The 19,042-nt window shown below is 41.4% G+C and overlaps 1 protein-coding gene across 1 annotated transcript in view; it reads right to left on the bottom strand.

Moving 5' to 3' along the window:
• CHD7 (chromodomain helicase DNA binding protein 7) overlaps positions 1-8,329 on the bottom strand; it is a gene marked incomplete at its 3' end in the record, with an annotated part of 37,299 nt that extends 28,970 nt beyond the window's left edge. The window contains exons 1-2 of the mRNA XM_010288032.1: positions 8,262-8,329; positions 1,746-3,603 (exon numbers count right to left, since the gene is read on the bottom strand). Of these exons, the coding sequence (XP_010286334.1) occupies positions 1,746-3,428 (1,683 nt within the window). The remainder of the gene's footprint in view (positions 1-1,745; positions 3,604-8,261) is intronic.
• Between the last annotated feature and the right edge of the window lie 10,713 nt (positions 8,330-19,042).

The raw sequence follows: 19,042 nt of genomic DNA, 5'->3' as shown, positions 1-19,042 counted from the left end.
TTTTTCTTCTAGATGTGTCAGCCCTCACCTTTAGGGTAAAAACCACATCGTCTACTTCTTTTTCTGATCCCCAGTCTTCCTGCACGGATTTCTCCATGCTGTCATTACCCCCTTTCCAAGTATCTGCTCATTCTCTTGGGTTTTTTCATGTAGTCTTGAGTTCTCTCCTTTTTCATCCTGCTTACCCACACAGTCGGTAACACAAAGACGGACTGTCAAGAGCTCAGGAAGGAACACACAACTCCATGTGCATGCGGTAACTGTAATCTAGGTTCTCCAAACACAGTCTGTGTGGGGAGGTGGAGGGAGAAGTAAAGCCAACTCATATATAACATTTCACACCAATTTTGAGAGGGGCAGGGGAGAGGAAGATATTTTTTTGCTCCTTCAAGAGGAGAGCTTCCTCCTCTTTCCCAGAAAGACAGTATCCTTCCCCTTGCCCTGCCTAGTCCCCGACCTCCCTCCCAGGGCTTCCCCACCCTTCGGCACCTCCAGCACTCCCCCCCCGCCCCACTTCCATGGGGAATGTGGAAGCCTCTCCCAGCTGCTGAGCTGCTCCATCTACCACTCCTTGTCAGCTGCCTCTCTGCAGCACATACATCTGATTCCCAGACCCACCTCACGCTGTGCGGGGCGGCTAACAGAAGCAGCCGGCAGGCAGCAGTGGAGGGGACTGCTGAGCAGCTGCTTTCCGCACAGGCCTGGGACACTGGCTGGGACAGCTGTTTTTATGATTTATTATTGTAGCATCGTATCATTATGACTGCATTCCAACAATTGTCTCCAAATATTTATGTGCAGAGCTGCTTGGCATTAATTACTGGCTGGTTTTTTTTTTGTTTGTTTGGTTTTTTTTTAATAAATAAAAAATTAAACCTCCAATATCTTGACCACCTATTCATTCAGTACCAAAACCTCTTGAATGATGACTGATAGTGCCAGAGGCAAACAATGGTAAATGTGAAGATCCCAAAAGGCACTTTTTCAGCTGAAGCTTAACATAGCATGTAGTCAAACCTGCTAAGCTACAGAGGATCAAGATGTTTCACCGTTTTGAGCTTTTAATTGAAAAATGACATGGAGGTAATACATTTTCATTGAAACCCAGCAGATCAGAGCCTCAGTAAAATAAAACTTCTATCCTATTCAAGATTTCATTTAAGCCTCAGAAGATTTTATTTCAGACTATAATTCACATCTGCTGTCTTCTCCTTGCATAAACTGTTGCCCCATCACTTCTCAGTTGCATTACTTAATGCTGAAGAAGTTCATCCTGGAAATTTTTTCACATATAAAAATTTCAGTTTTAACTTAAAACCACAACACATTCCCTTAGGATTTGAAGAAAACCGTTGGTTTGACCAAAACAAACCCATCAGAAGACACACTTCTTTCTCCAAGTTGCAAATACAAAAATTAATAGTTTAACATGACAATTCTCACGCATGCTTTCCATTTCCCCCTCAAAGGAGCCACCATGAAGAAAACAGTAGTTATTCAGCTTGTCCTGTTGCTGTATTGTATTTTGGTCTATCCATAATGTTATCCTGTAAAAATTACTGTAAGGACATTAATGAGCTACCTGAGCCTCATTTTACCTTCAGCTTCTGTGCACCAAGAAAGCCACATAACCAGCAACAAACAGGGGAATCAGAGGCAACTATTTTAAAACCACAGATCTTGTGTATCCTGAAATGCATTTACAGTTAATTTAAAACATTTTCTACTCATTGGAAGTAGCTTACCTGAAGGACAGGCACTTTTTGTGGTGTGTTTTGTGGTGACTGGTGAAGCTGTGCCCAAGGCTGATGATGAGGATGTGGGGGTGGTGAAGACTGATGATGTATCCCTGGATGAGGCTGCATGGGAGGACAGGTTGGCATTTGCTGTTGAAAAGACTGCTGTTGACTAGGAAGCTGCTGGCCAGATATTAGTCGCTCTTGTATTGCTTGTGGATCTGCAAGGCCAACACCTGGACAACCATTTGGTCTCATGTGCCCACCCATCTCCCGTGGTGTTGAAGACATACCCATAAATGGACGATTCTGCTGCATGTTTCGGGGGCCCATATTCCTTTGTCCAATTCCCATGGCACCAGGGGGCTGGTGTGACGGCTGAGGATGGGGTATATTTGGATAACTGCCAACTTCCATTGGTATTCCAGCACTACCAGGTCTAACCTGTGGAGGAGGTGTACCTGCTGGATTACTCATTGCTTTCATAGGTGACATGGGAGGTGGAGAGGCATAAGTTCCCTGAGGCTGTGAAGGGTGCATAGTTTGTGTGTTCATTTGGTTAAGTGAGCCACTAGGGTGGATGGGCTGCTGGTGCATTAGTCCTTGACCACTGTTTGATGGAAATCCGACCGCATTTGGGTATCTTGGTACAGACTGATTCATTGGAGTGTTATTTGTAAGGCCTAAATTCTGATTCATCCCTGTATTATTAACTAATCCCTGATTAAGGTTACTGTAAGGATATCGAGAATACTGCCCTGAGTTGTTTATAGTAGGTGAGGGTACCGTCTGGCTCCGAGAACTAAAATTAAGTGTTTGCGGCCTAACAGCACCCTGCTGGGGAGGATTAGGGGAGAATCTGGGACTGTGGGCTACTGATTCTCCATGGAGAGCAGTGGGGGGATGGTGGTGAAATTGCTGGACTGAGTGTCGCAATGAAGGTGCCATACTGGGATTCTGCTGGGGCACATGAGACAAGTGGCCAGGTCCTGAGGTGGCAATGAAAGGGTTTCCCTGATTGAGGCCTTCTTGGCCTTGAGAAAACTGGTTCATCCTCTGCTGTTGCGGCTGACCGTGCTGCTGCATTGAAAAATCACCACGAGCCATGTAGTTTCCCATCTGCTGCATGTGCTGAGGATGGCCCTGCCCAGGGGGTCCGGAGGGTGCCTGTGGCGGCTGTGGCGGCTGCGGTTGCTGCTGCTGTTGCTGCTGATATGGTGCTCTTATCTGGTCTGGCACTTGAACTGCCCGTGGTCCCCACATGGAGCCACTGTCTACGAAGGGTTGCCCATGTCTTTCGTTCTGCATGCTGGGATAGACTCCCATCTGACCACCAGCACCACTGCCATGAGGAACCTGAGGAACCGGAGGGTTGTGATACTGTGAATGAGGAGACGCTATACCATTCCCAGGGGCATTGCTTATCATCCTGTTCGGCTGATCCATCAGGTGCATTTTCTGCTGTTCATATTGATTATAGTGATCAAAATGGGTCAACTTGGCTTGATTTTGATTTGCAGGGGGATGATGAAGAGATGACTGTAAAGAGGGAAATCCTTGATCCATGGGCATTTGCTGCCCCATAGGATTTACTGTATTTTCAGGATATCCACATTCTCCAAGACCTTCCAACCCTTCACTGAAAATATTCCCATCTTCTCCAAACAGACTCATCATTCCTGGATCTGCCATCTTTTTTCAGCACACAGCTCCTCGGAGCTACAACTAGAATGCTAGTCTGTGCTTCACCTCGGCGAGGTGTTTTGTCCTCAAAGCCTTTAATCCTCAACTAATCTCCTTCATGTCATTCCGTATTTCCTTAATTCTTTTGGACCACGCAGTGTCAGGCAAAGTCTGGTTACTGCTCCTAGAAAAAGTGGGGGAAGGGGGAGAAAGAGAGGAAGATATTGAAACAAATAATGTCAGGTGATATAAAGAAAACACATTTGACTGTTTTTTAGACAATGCTAGCTAGTTTCAGCCCCTGAAATACATCTTAAAAAAAAATCTACTTCACTTTACGAAGGATTCATTAGCTTTATCAGAAGCTTTATTATCACAGAGAGTTAGGAAGCAAGCAAAACACTAATCTTAACCTTAAATTAATCCATTCACTACACTTCCTAGTGCTCCTTTCTTGGATGGAACAGAACAAAAGAACACAACATGCAGCAGCAGCAGCTGCCACAGCAGGTAGGCAGATGTATGAATATAGCCAAGCAGCCCATCTGCCGAACTAAAGCCCTGAAAACGCTCTAGTTACCAACAGCATGTCCTTAACCTTATTCCCTTGAGCTGTGCAATCAGATGAGCAAGCAGAAGCACCAAGTCCTACGACACACTAAAGTTATATGGACAACAGATTTTTCAAACACACACAGAGGTGACCCTCTGAAACATGTCAAACACCAAGTTTTAACATTTAGGAAGTAAAAATAAATAAATAAATAAATAAAAATTAAACACACTATTTATCTTCATTTAATGAAGTTGTAAACTGAAAGACACGTCGCTTCCTCCCATTTAAGCAAAACTGTATGTTCAATTTATGGAAGAATATTAAATTCAAAAGCTCCATTCTATGATAGGGTAGATTTCTCAATCCATATCCTAATTTCTCTCATGATGATAACAGGGAACACTATCATTGGAGTTCATTATTCATCTTCAGGCAATCATGCTACTAATTGCAACTACGGCGCGTCAGAAGACCACGCTGAAGTTTTGTTCTCTCCAGAATTACGATCTTGAAAACTCATTCAGGACAACTAGTAATGGAAAAAGAATTGAAATAATAAAGTGCTAACCTAACAAGGTACACACAAAAAGAAACACAGAGTAACAGAGTAGTTCAGAAAAGTGCCTGCTTAGGTTTTTCACATCAAGACTGGCATGTCCTGAAATGTGTCCCCCATCCTCTCCCTGCAACAGCTCGAAAGATTTTGTTTGCATCTGTTTATTATGAATGAAACTAGTCTAATGCTATCATTCCTTCTTAAGATCAGGATTTTAAATGCCATGCCTTGTATCTCAAAATAAACTTCACGGCGATAGTCAGACCATCCACGTAGCAAATAAAAACAACTATTTTTCCATCTTTGTTGTAATTCAGTAGCAACTGTCCTTGCAGATACCAACTTGTTCTTAGTGATCAAAGAAAATAAGATTTACAAGTTTGTACTTCTGCATCTCACATTTTGTTGCGGAGGAGGGATGCTTTCAGTCACTTTGGATGCAAAATGCCAGGCCAGACTATTTTAACTGAAGGCAATTTGTCCCAGACAAGTTTTAGGGAGAAAATATCAGCACATTTATTAGACTTCTTGTAGCCATTGTCAGTCAGCAGGACCTTCTACAGCATGAAACAGAGGGCAAGAGGAAAAGCACAAGCATTTATCACTCCTCTTAAAATAGCATTTGAATGTCACCTTTAAAACCACACTCTTAAATCTCTTCCGTGCTTGGATGGGATATTAACACTTACATTTCTAAATTACTTGGGGATTAAATATGAATATTAAACAGAAATTCCTATGAGCTATCTTCATATTGCTAGTATCTATTTCTTTTGATTTCATTTTCTTTATTAAGTAGAAGCCATCTGTAAGATTTACCACCTCAATCAGTTTATTAAAGCACAGTATAAGGAAGTCACAACAACAAGGTGAGAAGGAGCCTCCTTCACCAAAACAAGCTTTCTGCATTAGACGGCTCCAGAGCAGACCACTCTGCCGTGGTGAAGATCCCTTCAGTCATTTCAGATTGCTCAAGGACTTCTGACACTGCTACCTTTGACACACGCTGCCATCAGGAGCTGGCAAAGCTGGACATCAGTGTGTACCAAGAGTATCTATCTAACAGAACAGTCTCTTGGCTTGGAAGTGCTAAAAAGCATAGTGCACAGACACTGTCACCTCCCAACCACTGACATAATCTGGGCAGTATCAAACCTGAGTCAAGTAGAGGAGCTCACCCATCAGCTAACCTATTTACAGACACAGAATTAAGAACAGGTAAGATTTTTCACTCATTTTATTATATAGATCATGCCTACTAAAAGAAACATTTTTGAAGACAAGCACACTCTACTCTCCTGAAACACTAATGAAAGAAATTTTGCAACAAAAAATAACTGAAAACTTCACTATCTGTTATAGCCAAGCTAACAGAGCATCTCCAGAAACATGGTTACAAGCATCAAGCACACATTGGAGTCGCACTGCTTCCCTTACTGTTCATCAGCTGACAGGCTTCCCGTAAAATTCAAGTGAGTCAGCCACCGGTAACAGTCAACATTGGCTAACAGTAGTTAGGACCTACCACCATACCCAGAAAAGCAAGTTAGGAAAGGGTAAGGTTTAATTAAACACACTTTAATTCTGCCCAGCTGACTCCACCCCAGTTTGCAGGTTTGGGATAGGGACGGTCCCTTAAAATGAAGGAGACATGCTATGGAACCTAGACCTCGCCTGGCTTCCGGAGCATACACACTCTTTACAAAGAAAAGTAATAACCTCTAAGTTTATGATGTAGTTTGTATGCAAACAAATCCATCATCTAAATTAAAAACAAAAACACTGTTTGCTACTATTTATGATTTTAGTTCTGCATTTTTATCTGAAGTGTGAATTGACTTCATGCTTGAGCTGTCGGTGCTAAAGCTATTAGGCTTGAAAAGCACAGCATGACAATATGTTTGAGAAGATATCTCAAAACTGTAGTTTTTTAGCCTTAAATGTAATGACTGCAGCCCTTTACAGTCAGGAGTTGTGCTGTCACAAACTTTATTCTACTTATCCAAATATAAGTCAAACCTCTGATGTGATATATGACTAACAGAACATGTTGAAGAATGAAAGACAGTAGCAGATAAAGCCCTATCAAAATGAATTAACTGACTTTTTGATAGGAAAACAGTCAATACTGGAATTACCTAGTAAGCTCTCAACCCCCTCCACTAACAGGATAGATGTCTTCTAGATAGTTAAGCAAGTCATGAGAGTCACAGCCTTATTATAAATTGCAAGCTTGTCTTTGCTTCTTTCACTACGAGTAATGCAATTTCTCTGCTTAAATCCTCAAGGCTGGTCCAAAAAAAGAAGAAAAAAAAAAATTCATACAAACAAAGGTAGGACCTGCATCAAGCAATAATTCTACCTAAGATATAGTCACTAAGCACCACTGTTCACTTCCCTATGAAAGCAGACAACTAACAGCAAGACTGACCATGGTAAGCTCCATTTAAAGTCTTTTTTGGATTAAGTAGTTTAAAAATACGTATTTGTGCATCTTCTCCTCTACTATCCTGTAAGTTAAAACCAACAGACATTCAAGACGCAATGACTATTTTCCAGGACTTAGACAGACAGACTGCTGAATGAAAGTGTGAATGTATGAGCAGATCATGAATTTTTTTTTTTAAATAATCTTAACCAAACTATGCAGATTCTGCTAAAAAAATTCTATAGCTTTTCTGCTCCTGAACATGAAAGATTGCATCAACAAGACTGAACCCAAAGAGTCAAAATAGTTCTTTAAGACTTCCTTGACAAACTATTTCTGTTCAAAGCAATGGTATGATCCCCACTACCAGGACACAGTCAATTAGCTTAACAACCCTCTTGTCTCAACAGACAAAGCTTACATTTACTCCAGTCTGCAACATTCCAGTCCTAAACAGCTAGACCTCAAATTTAAGTAGTAGTTAACCATTGCTCAACTTAATATTTCAGAGCTACTTGGACTCAGTAGCCTTGGGCAGCTTCCCACTTTTATGAGTGGAACAAAAGTGGCTGCTGTATACGCATAACCCGATCTAGGGCTGCAAACACTAAAATCTGAACTTCAAAGGCCTTGCTCCCAAAGCAGCAGATCCCAGCATTCAAGAATGATGAGCAGCAAGGGCAGCACACAGATGCACGTGCCCTCCGCAATGCCATTCTCACATTCTACCATGCAGAAGAACTTATGGTAAATCAACAGGTCCTTCAATGCAACTATCAATCCTTCTATACAAGAAACGTAGCAGCATTTCTTGAAGGTCATGCAGCAAGCAAACTGAATAAACAGAACGTGAGAAGGCAGCTAATACTGACTTGCTTCAAGTTTTGAAAAAGAGATGTGCCATGCAGAGTTGGTATTTTTACAGTGATCAGTTGGTGTGTCAGACAAAACTCCCAAGTACTTGACAGATACAACAAAACAGTTACTTATATAATGCAACTATGCACCTACAACACAATACAATAAACACTGCAAATACCATGCTATTTTGAAGAACTAGGCTAAAAAGACCTCTCATGCTAAAAACCAAAGCCATGCCAAAGGTCATTTTGAGACTGGAGCCTCAAAATGTAGGATTAAACATTAGGCTACTAAATCTGCATTTAAACATTGCGTATTTAAACTGCTTTTCAAAACTGCTAAGCTCCTGCTGGCTGTTAGGGGCAGTAATTTAAGCATTTGCTGCATGGAAGTAGATGGCACAAATGACAGCAATTAAAGTCACATTCTTCTTTTACAAACAGAGTTGGAGGAAAACATTCACTAGAAACTTCATAAACACATTACACTCTGACAACATAGGAAAAGTCATATCAAGGCATTCAAATGGGGGAAGATAGCTGATGAGACTTCTACCTTTCGGGTCATTTAGCTACTGAGCTAATAGCCCTGCTGATGCCAGGACAGTTATGCAAGTGCCTGACCACCTCCATGGGAAGCACGCCTAGTCTCCAGCATGTTCAATGCTTACTTCTCATTGCTGTCACAGACAACTCTTCATGCATGGTACACTCCTCCTGCATATAGATTAGCCAAAATAGAAGAGCAGATCTGTAAAGTGATCGCAACATAATTTCTGACCATAACTTCCAAAGAAACTTGTTTATCTGAATGCTTTAAAGATTTTTTTTTCTTTATGTAGAATGTTTTCCTAAGTATACACTTCACACAGTACAGCTGTGTTAAAAATGAAGTCCATATACTTCATATCAGATCAAAGGATGGCAGGAATCTCATTCCCCCCCACCCCGGGAAAGGGTGAAGGGACTTGCCCGTATGAAAAGAATGCCCTCACACACTTCAGGAACATTCTGCCTTCAGTGGGAAGAGTCAGCAAATACGGTATAATCATTTCCAAAATATTTCATTTCACACCTATTTTAGTAAAATTCAGTTAGCTCTTCAAAGAAACATATCCTTACAGAAATTTCCAGGGGCAAATTTAAGGCAGTCAATATATCTTGTTAAACCAAGAATCGAGGACAGAGGCTGCGAGTGAAAACCTCACCCACCTTTCCTCAGAAGTCACAGCATTTGAATCTGTGCTAAATACTATTCAGTAACATCTTTTGGGCAAGAAATCCATGAAACTACAAGTTTCCCATACAATATTTAAGTAGAAATCAGATTACATTTTATTTCCTTAATGCATCGTGTACTTTGGCAAAGAACAGGCTTTTACAGAGGCAACTGAGGGCACAACAGCCTTCGAATATTTGGCAGCTTGTTGCTGTCAAGCAGCTGATGCAGGAATGACCAGCCAGAGTTCAGCCTGTGCCACACATTTGGAAACAATATCCTACGTCATTCAAGTTCACAGGAGCTCCCATACGAGACCACAAGAGCACCACGTAGGAGTACTCTGATGCAAACCCCCCCGAGCCTCATTGTTACATCACACACTCCTTTGGTGAATGACTTCTGCATCCGCCCTACCAGTTGGGCTGCAAACTCTTTTCCTAACGTGGGGCACTGCCAATTTTAAGTCAGCACCTATAACATTAAATAAGACGCCTTAGAATGTCTCTTACACCCCCCTCCGGCCAGTCCAGAAGAAAAAAAGAGAAAGGTTATAGCCATTTAGTAGAAGTACGTACTTGGAGGTTTTTAATGAGGTAAACAGAGGAATAGAGAAAAAAATGCTTTTTACATTTAAGTACATTACAAACACGAGATGGGAGGAGACGGGACAAGCCTAAGCCAGAAACACTTCAGTTTTAGTGTTATGTAGCCTGGAATCTTAAGAGGCCTTTTTTGGTCATACGACCACCCTCTCTCCCAACAGAAGTTTAAAATACAGATGTGAGGCAGAGGAGAAGGTTCATCTAAAAATAGCCCTAGATAAGTAAGAGAAACAACTGCAGTCACCAAAATATTTCAGGAATACTTTTTAAAATATTTGATAGCGGCGTTATCTTGCAAACGACTCTGTAGAGGGGGACCGCAACACGTTCAGCGTTAACCCTCCGTGCAGTTTGAACACGCACAAGCGCAGCATACACAGTTTTCGGTTTCGGCAGGCCGGGAGCGTGGCCTCGCTCGGCCCCAGCCCGGGGCCTCCCCCGCCCCCAGCCGCCGACCCGATCGGCGGCTGTGCCATGGCCGGGCGAACAAAAAGGCCCAGGCAGGGCTGGGGGGAGGGAGGTGGTGCCACGGAGAAGACTTATATTGTTACCATCAGTCAGCACGAAATCTCCCGGCAATTACATTCTCTTATAAAGCTGACACTAAACCGGCCTGGGGATTCAAGAGGTGGGGCCAGCGGCGACCCGCTGAGGCGCTGAAAAAACACTCCGCGCAACTGATTACTCTTGTTAAGGGCCGTGCTTTTTGTGCACCTACTGCAGTTGTCACTGATTAACCAACTGATCTGGCAATTTCCTACATTCTTTTGCATTTAAAAAGGATCTGAGAGGCCGAGAGTCATCCCCTTTCATATTCCGGGGGGAGTGGGCGGCTGCGCCCCGTCCGGCTGGGCTGTGGTGCGGAAGGGCCCCCGCTCTAGCAGGCCCCTCGCCCGCCCGCCTCCCCCAGCCCCGGCCTGCTAGGCCTGCAGCTGAAAATAATTTATCTATTCGCTCTGCCGGGCTCCCGGCATATGCGATTGGGAGGGAAACGTATCCATCGTGAACAAACTTGAGCACAAAGACAGGCTGAGTGTCACAGGATACAAAAGGGCAGAGGTCGCCGCAGCGAGCGGGAGGGTTTGCGCAGGGCCGGGCTGGGCCGGCATGGCCGCCTCATGCAGCCTCAGGCCGGAGCCCTTCCAGTTTGTCACATCCCCCGAGGTAAACAAAGCCCCGCACGGTCCAAGTCACAAAAGGCGTCGTAAACAACAAAATAATCAGAGAGGTGACGAAGCTCAAAGTAAACCGGAGCCTTTTCTCTTCCTTTTGCTGGAAGTAGCTCGCAGCGGTTTACACCCAGAAAGCTGGGAATTGTAAAAATTCACGAGGTGGATACTCAAATGTTTCCCAGGGTTTCTGAACATGTGATTTTCACCAAAATGTATTTTTTTAATCACGAGCAGGTTTTAAGACTTAATCATATCCCAAAAGGCTATTTCCAGCTATAGAATTATGAGCGCTTTAAAGTAGCCAGACCCTGTATTTTACTTTACCTGTTACAAGGCCAATACAATCATGTTTCATTCATAGTTTATGAAGTCTGAAAAACCACTTGATGAAATTACAGTCTACCGATACCACACTTGGTATATTTGTCCATGTATATTCTATAATAATTTCAATTTATGACTTGTACTTAAGAGTCATTTTCCTGTACATGTGTTCTTCATAAATACTGGTAGATCACAGTCTGCGCTTGTACAGGAACCACATATCCACACTCATTTCTGTGAAGATAAATATACCTTATAGATCCAAAGTGAAAAGCCAGAGTTTTCACAGAACTAAAGAGAACATATTTCAGGATTGTGGAATAAAATGGTAGTTCTCCCTTACGCTCTTTACATGTGGCAAGATGAATCATCCTACATCTGAACGTAAGCCGTTACTCAACTTCCAGTATTGATGATAGTTTTTGCCCTATACACTTAAGCATACAGTCGTGAATCTTTCAGCAAAGAAAAAAAAAAATTACATATTACACTGGGAAAGGATTAAATTATCTGTTTAGAAAAAAAATGTTTCATAAAGTATTTTAAATGAAATCACACATGATCTATTGGATCTTAGAAACCTTAACTTTCTGTTACAAAAAAGACCTGTAGTACCAGACCAATTACATATTTTATCACATGCAATAGACTATTTAAAAGAAGTGTTTAATTTTTTCACTAACTTAAAGTCTGCTGTAAAGAAATAGGGTGGGGGAAGGAGGGTGCGGAGAAAAACAGTGTGCTGCAAGACAAAATGCAGTAGATGGAGTGAATAGATTTCAAGAACTTTCATTTACTGCCTGGACCATTAAGTAGGTCCAATAATGTCCCACAGAATATGGGGATCAGCCGAGACACAGGACAAACACCAAAAAGACCTTCTGTAACTACTGTTTATTGGACTACTTATTTGAGTTTGTTTGTTTGTTTTAACAATATTAAGATAGGCATCTCGAACATCCTGTTGGGTTTTTTTGAAGAAGGATATGCCAAAAAAGTTGGTTTATTCTTGGCCTGTGGAATGGAAGCAGGCTCTTGCATGTACAATTAAGTTTGATTATTTTTTTTTAACATAATATTTGGCTAAATTTAAGAGTAAACAAAGTGCTGCTTTCAAGTTCACTTAGACATGGGAAAAGGGTGCCTACACAGTGTAAGCAGTAGTGCCAGAAGTTATAAATTGGAATGGGGACTGTCAGATGAGTGCAACCCTCATAAGGCATCGTGCACAGTGTGGCTTTTCTTTCCATGCAGGACTGAACCAGAATGCTTTTCCTCTATAAAAGCAGGGGAGATTCAAAAGGATGAGAACCAAACTTCCTTATGCATAACTTTAACAGGTCTCCAGTTTCTTCTTCACAAAGAAGAAAACTAGCTGGGGCATTTTCAAGTGTGTTGCCTAACCGATATGCACTTCTAAAATGGCTCCAATGTAGTTATGTTCAAACAAACAAACAAAAAAAGCCTTCCCGGGAAAAATGTGTCATCTAAAGTTTTAGAACTATGCAATCTCCCTCCCCTTCTCATCAAGATTTTGAAGAGCTTGGAAGCAGTTTGCAAATCAAAGATAATTACTGACCCATTACCCAGAACCATAGTCATTCAAGCTATTGCAAGCAGTAGAAGCAGCTAACATTCATCTACCACATCTTTTACATCCAACAGGAAAGTTCTTGAGCTACCTTCAACTCTGCACAAGCTTTTCAGAAATTGATGACGAACATACAAAAGCAGTGCTGCATTCATGGGTAAGATATGAAAGAAAAGTTTTACTCATCTGCAAACAAACTTGGAAACTGGTTCCATTTCATGGTAGGTAGCTCCACCTTCTCTCAAAAAGCAGGACTAAACTTAATTTTATAATAGAAAGCACTATCTTCGTTGTTCTTAATGATTCACATTCCATTTAAACTTACCTCTCAAGCTTATCAATCTTGCTGCAGCATTTACAGAGGACTAGAAATTTCCAAGTCCTTTTAAATAAACAAACAAAAAACGAAAAAAAGATACATTCTCACCGCCCTCCCCTCAACAAAACCAAAATTCATTTCTACTCACTAGAAACCTGTCAGGTTAAAATTTAAATGTAGAGGCTTTTTGTGTTTGGAGTTTTTTTTGCATTCTGATTTTTTGTTTGTTTGTTTTAAGTAGGAAAAGCAAGCAATTTAAAGGAGGGGCAGGGTGACTAGAAAAATAAGAGTACTATTTTGCACATGTGAGAAATAGGAAGGTTTATTTTGATATCTTTGGAAGAGTTTAAATTGCAAATTTTGTTGTACTAGCAAATTCTTTGTGTTTGTAAATACCTGGAAAAGTGAAAGTCCGACCCATAAAATGGCTCATAGAAAAAATAACAAGCAAAAACACTTACGCAGCAAAAAACCCAGAACAACAGAATTCAGGACTCTTAATCAAGTACTATATGAAGACTGCTACCATATAGATTTGTGTAGCCAGCCAAGCTTAGAGCTATTTCACTTACTATTCAGAGTCCAGTTGTCAGAACAAGACCTACAACAGCTAGTGTATTATCTATGCTAGTGCAATGCAGAAACACTACTAGGAAGATCATTACTCTATCAAGAGTCAAAAACCTGCTAGTCAAAGGTAAGTAAACTCAAAACAGCTGCTTACAAACTATGTAGAGAGAGTAACCGGAACAGGTACAAAGAACTTTGAAGTTCCAGTGCTAAACAACATTTCCAAACTTACTTTATCTCTAAATAGAAAGCATCAGAATAAAACAGCCACCCAGAGACTAAAAGCGTGAACCCCTATAGTATGTTTTACTTAAGCAAAGAGTAAATGGCATTATTATGGCATCCTTAGTACATGAAGAACTATCCTGATGGCCTGTCTTTTTAAGTTAGTGTGCAAAGACTTACATCACCTGAACCCAGTAATAAAGTGCACAGCTGAGGAAAAAGCATGGATGAGGCTCTGCTAGAGATCAATTGATTTAGGAGTCACAGGAATTAGTGGCAGATGAAATGCTTACACTGTATAAGTGAATATTATCTGGACCTACAGCTGAGACTCAGGTAACTGTTTAATTAATGATGCTTACAAAGCAATAAAATCTATCTCCTTGTCCCCCCCAATTATATATACACTATATAAAACTAGTTACCAAAGTACTTAGAAGTACTTGAAAGGGACGATGAACTGAGTGCTGCCACTAATAAAATCTCCACAATGAGCCTTCTTCACCAAATTTTTACAGCACCTTTTAAGTTACTGTATCGGATCACAAAGCACCATCCAAAAATCTGAAACACGTAAGAACATGATTCTTCCTTTTGTACCCTGCTTAGCCCCTGAAATCCACGTACCTCTGTGATCACACAGAATCACACAGAAACACTAGGTTGGAAAGGACCTTCAAGATCATCAAGTCCAACCATTAATCCAGCGCCACCATGTCCCCTAAACCATGTCCTGAAGCGCCACATCCACACATTTCTTGAACACTTCCAGAGATGGCGACTCCACCACCTCCCTGGGCAGCCTGTTCCAATGCCTGACCACCCTCTCAGTGAAGAAATTTTTCCTAATATCCAATCTAAACCTCCCCTGGCGCAACTTGAGATCCATGAACTTAGTCTTGAAATAAAAGCAAAACAGAATATCACCTCAGAAAAGTACATATTATGCCCTCAACTGAGATTGCAGCTTCAAACCAAAGCAAGCAATGAAACATCTCACCTCAGTAATGGCCAGTCATCAGAATCAGGTTTGCCTGGACACTGCATACCACTGTGCCAAGCTTGGACAAGAAGGGAGTTGTTGAGGAAAAAAAAAAAATTCTATTTAAGAAACTTCAGTGTCTTACCACTCTAAAATACATGAAAACTTAACTTAATAGACTGATTTTCTACCACCTGGTCTTTATAAAAACTGTTAAGGAGGCTCTTTTTGTTCAGATTTCCCTCAAACCCAGGTCTCACTTCTCAGTGTAACGGATGCTAACAGAAGGACCTAACACCAACTGCAGCTATCATATCTCCATAGCACCCAACACATTCTGCATAGCTCTGCAAATTACTTAAAAACCAAAAGAGAAGAATTAAGCGAAAGATACTGAGACCAACTTAATCAAGAGATATCTGCAAGGCAGTAGCAATAGCAACAGCTGTCAACTGGATTTGTTCATCGGGAGTGTCAGGAGTCCCAGCCTGCTTCTGAGCATCCAGGTAAGCCAGCTGCCACCTTCCCTTTCAAATGCACCCCTCACTAGTCAGCCATGCCTTTCACTGCAAGCTTGGGTTACAGTACAGGCTTCACTCTCTCAACTTATTCAAAAGCTGTTGCTACCAAAAACTAGAAGTATTATTTAAAATTAAGATTTTTTTGGTGTCTTTTTTTTCCTCTGGGGAATACTATATTTTTGTTTGATCTGTGGTTACTTATAAAGTAACTTTCTAGGGGCAGGCTAAGTGAAGGTTTTATTGTACAAATTCTAAGCCTCACACTTCACAATACTGACAGTCTCTTATCAAAAAAGGTAATATCTGTACTTATCCAAAACCATAAATGGCATCAGACTTATTTTTATGATTATTCAATACCTACATTTTTAAGCACCTGCATTTATTGAAGCAGCAGCTAGGTGTTAGTAACACCCAAGTGCTAAACCGTGTATGTACGCTAGTAACTCTTCCTGACGCCTCCATATCAAATGCATTTTCTTTAGAAGGGATGGAAGATGCTATGAAATAATAATTTCCATGTATCTATAAACTTTTTAGTAAATACTAATTGAAGCAAAAAAAAAAAACCAAAAACCCACAAATCAAAAAACCCAGACTCAACAAAACCCAACAAAACCACTTCAGTGTCTGTCTGCTTAAAAGGAAAAATTCCCCTATTCTGTAGGGATCCCAAGACTGTAAGCAGCATCACATACAGGAGGGATTACTAGATTTATTCACAACATCAAGATGCTCGACTAAGAAACAGGCTAAATCACTTTTTCTGTCTACAATGAACATGTAATTCAATTTAGTTCATTTAAACCAGGAGAATCAGCTCCATGCTATCAGCCTGGTCCGCAAAAAGCCCTTGTTGATAATCTGCGAATTTGAGATTATTGACATGGCCACAACGTACTACTTAACCCAAGGATGAGCAGTTAATTTTTTGTCTCACACCCGCTCCCTATGTCTTCTTCACAACAAGGACAAAAAACTGAGCTGCTTCTCGCACCTTCTAAAACACTGAATGAAGTAATAACATCAAAGCTGGGGTGAACTTACACGTAAGGTCCAGAGCTCTACTATAAAAGCCTTTTTTTCCCCAGCTGAAGCCAACTAAAACAAGTTTAAAGACAGAGTTTCATTTCAGAAGCAAGGAGGAAGTATACATCAACAAAGCAGTGAGGCAAGGAACATCTACAAGATAGAAATCTATGTAGCGCCTCCATTTCAAACCTACGACAACAATATAGTCCAATCATTTATACTTAAATGTTAGAAAAGCAGTGTCCATCTGTTATTTCACAAAAGACATACCACCTTTTATGATAACCAATGCAAATGGAACAGGGCTACAGAACATGCTCTGAAATATTTTTGCAGTTTTGAGAACTAGACTGAAGATTTCAGTGTGTACCACAAACTTCACATTTCAGTGGAGCCAGGAGACTGTCCAGCCAGTTTCCTCTACTTTTTTTTGACCTAGGTATCTGCAGCTTTGACTGAATTCAAACCCAGATAACTACTAATTTGGTCATTTAAATTAATTTCCCATTTCTGCTGCACCATACAGTAGCTCCTTAATCTGAGAGCCTTGTAGCTAGACAGACTAGCATACGAAATAACCCGACTCCTTAAACCATCAGTAGACACCCACTCCACTGTTGTTTGTCCCTGAACTTCAGAAATCACAAGTTGGCTTCCCCTGGATCCTGATGTTGTATCTTCCCTAGTCATGTTCGAAGTGCAGAAGACAGGGTGGGGATGCTTCTTCCCCAAACATTGCAGAGCCCCTTACCTGATGTCTCCATACCCATTCTCATTGCTCAGCCAAACTGCTAAACTATTTACAACACAGTAGTTGCTCATGACTGAGCACACAACTGAGATGCTGAGTCACACAACAGTTATCCATCAATAACAACATTCCTGTTTCACTGAGTCCTCTCCTTGGTCACTGTTTCATTCATCTGTGTTTTTCAAGAAAGGAACACATCTCATGGCCATGGAGCTTCTCTTCTCGCTCTGCAGAGAACAAGTCGCAGCTGCACTCACAGTCATGCATTTGCACAGAAAACCATCCTGAAGTATATTACATCTCTGATAATGCAATACATCTATCCTCCCAAAAGGCAAACAATTGCTCCTATCAGCAACTCTATAATATTTTATTTCTCAATTATCAATTTCTGCCAACATTAAGCAATAAATGCATGATCCCCAGTTAGAAATCAGTGGTTAAGTTACATATACCATGTTAGCTGGGATCTGGGGGCAGAGGGGGACTAATTTGAGAAATACATAGAAACGTTGCTTTCAGGAGAATAAGCATTAGCACTTTTAATGTGCTCTGGGATTTGAAGTTGAACATATGAACCACTTTAAAAAAAAAAATCACTTTACAGTAATTTTCAACTGGTTGCCTAACACCCATCTCCTAAGTGACTATCATCAAAACACAACCATAACACTAGTGATGAATTAATATTAAAACTCTTCAGTGAGATCACAGAAGCCCACAAAAAACATCCCAAGTTGTCAGCGCACGCTCCTCCCACACGCTGAGTAGCAGTCAGGTTCTGGAAATAAAAGCTTTGTTCAATTACAAAAGTGGGTGCTAGGTACGTTTCTCATTTACACATATAATTTTGAGATCCAAACCAATTTGACAGTGTCTAACCAGATTTTAAAAGCTAAGGACAAGTACTTCCAAAAGGAAGAAGCCACAACAGTCAGAAAAAGGGAAGCTAGTGACTTACTAGGACAACTTGACTAGCAAGGGACTGCACTCCGACAATTTTATGTACTTCAGCAGGGACAGGTACTGAAGTTTTGCAGGGCTTCTGCATATCGGCAAGTCAGAAGTGGTTGCAATTCTTCATGTATAAAATGGGCATTTTGTTGTTCAACTGTTTTGCTTTACAGGAACTTGTCAGTTGCATGCCTGCATTGCCACTGTCTCTCTGCTGCTGTCGGTAACTTACCAATATCACTCGAGAGAGCAACTGCCCAGCGATCTGTGAAAGGGATAATCTAAACGACTGCAGGATGGAAGAAGTGCTAAAGACAAGAGCAGCCTAAAATAGCAGTCTGAAGACGGGCAGCAGGCATCTGCCTGCCAAAAGAGAAGACACCTCACAGGGTAAAGTTCCCCAGTTCCTGGGCCAAGAGAGCAATGGCCACTCCAAGGTTTCTTAACGCCTCCCTTGGCTCCCTGCTACTTCTTACTAGTTGCATATTTCTGTCTTCACAAATAAACCTTCAGCAATTTCTCCCATTCTCTTGCTGCAAGCTAACATTTAGCATAGCTGTACATTTATGAGCCCATCACAGAGAAGCACAATGCTCCTCCCAGGGTGGGGGACAGCTGCCAATTAGGATAGACCTACAACACTGCATACACAACTGACATCAGTAAACAAGTTTGCTACAAAGAAATGAAAATGCACCTAACGAAGTTTTTCAAGATATTAGACATGCATGTGTTGCATGCCAGGTTTCTGAGAGGAAAGGAAAATAATCATGCAAGCCATTTTCTCCAAAACCACAACCCCCTAATTCCCCGGGTCAACACAGTGTCTGGTCCTTCAACATTTTACTCGGCTCAGCAGATGAGGAAACAGCCACACCAGAAGGCCCTGTAACAGATGGAAACCAGAGCAGCTGGAGAGCAGGGAAATGTCTGTGCGGGTGTAGGATGAGGGGGTGGG

This window comes from Phaethon lepturus, unplaced genomic scaffold, assembly GCF_000687285.1.
Source record: "Phaethon lepturus isolate BGI_N335 unplaced genomic scaffold, ASM68728v1 scaffold46615, whole genome shotgun sequence".
Classification (NCBI taxonomy): Eukaryota; Metazoa; Chordata; class Aves; order Phaethontiformes; family Phaethontidae; genus Phaethon; species Phaethon lepturus.
The sequence above is the reverse complement of the archived record's forward strand: the minus strand, read 5'-3'. Positions and strand labels throughout refer to the sequence as shown.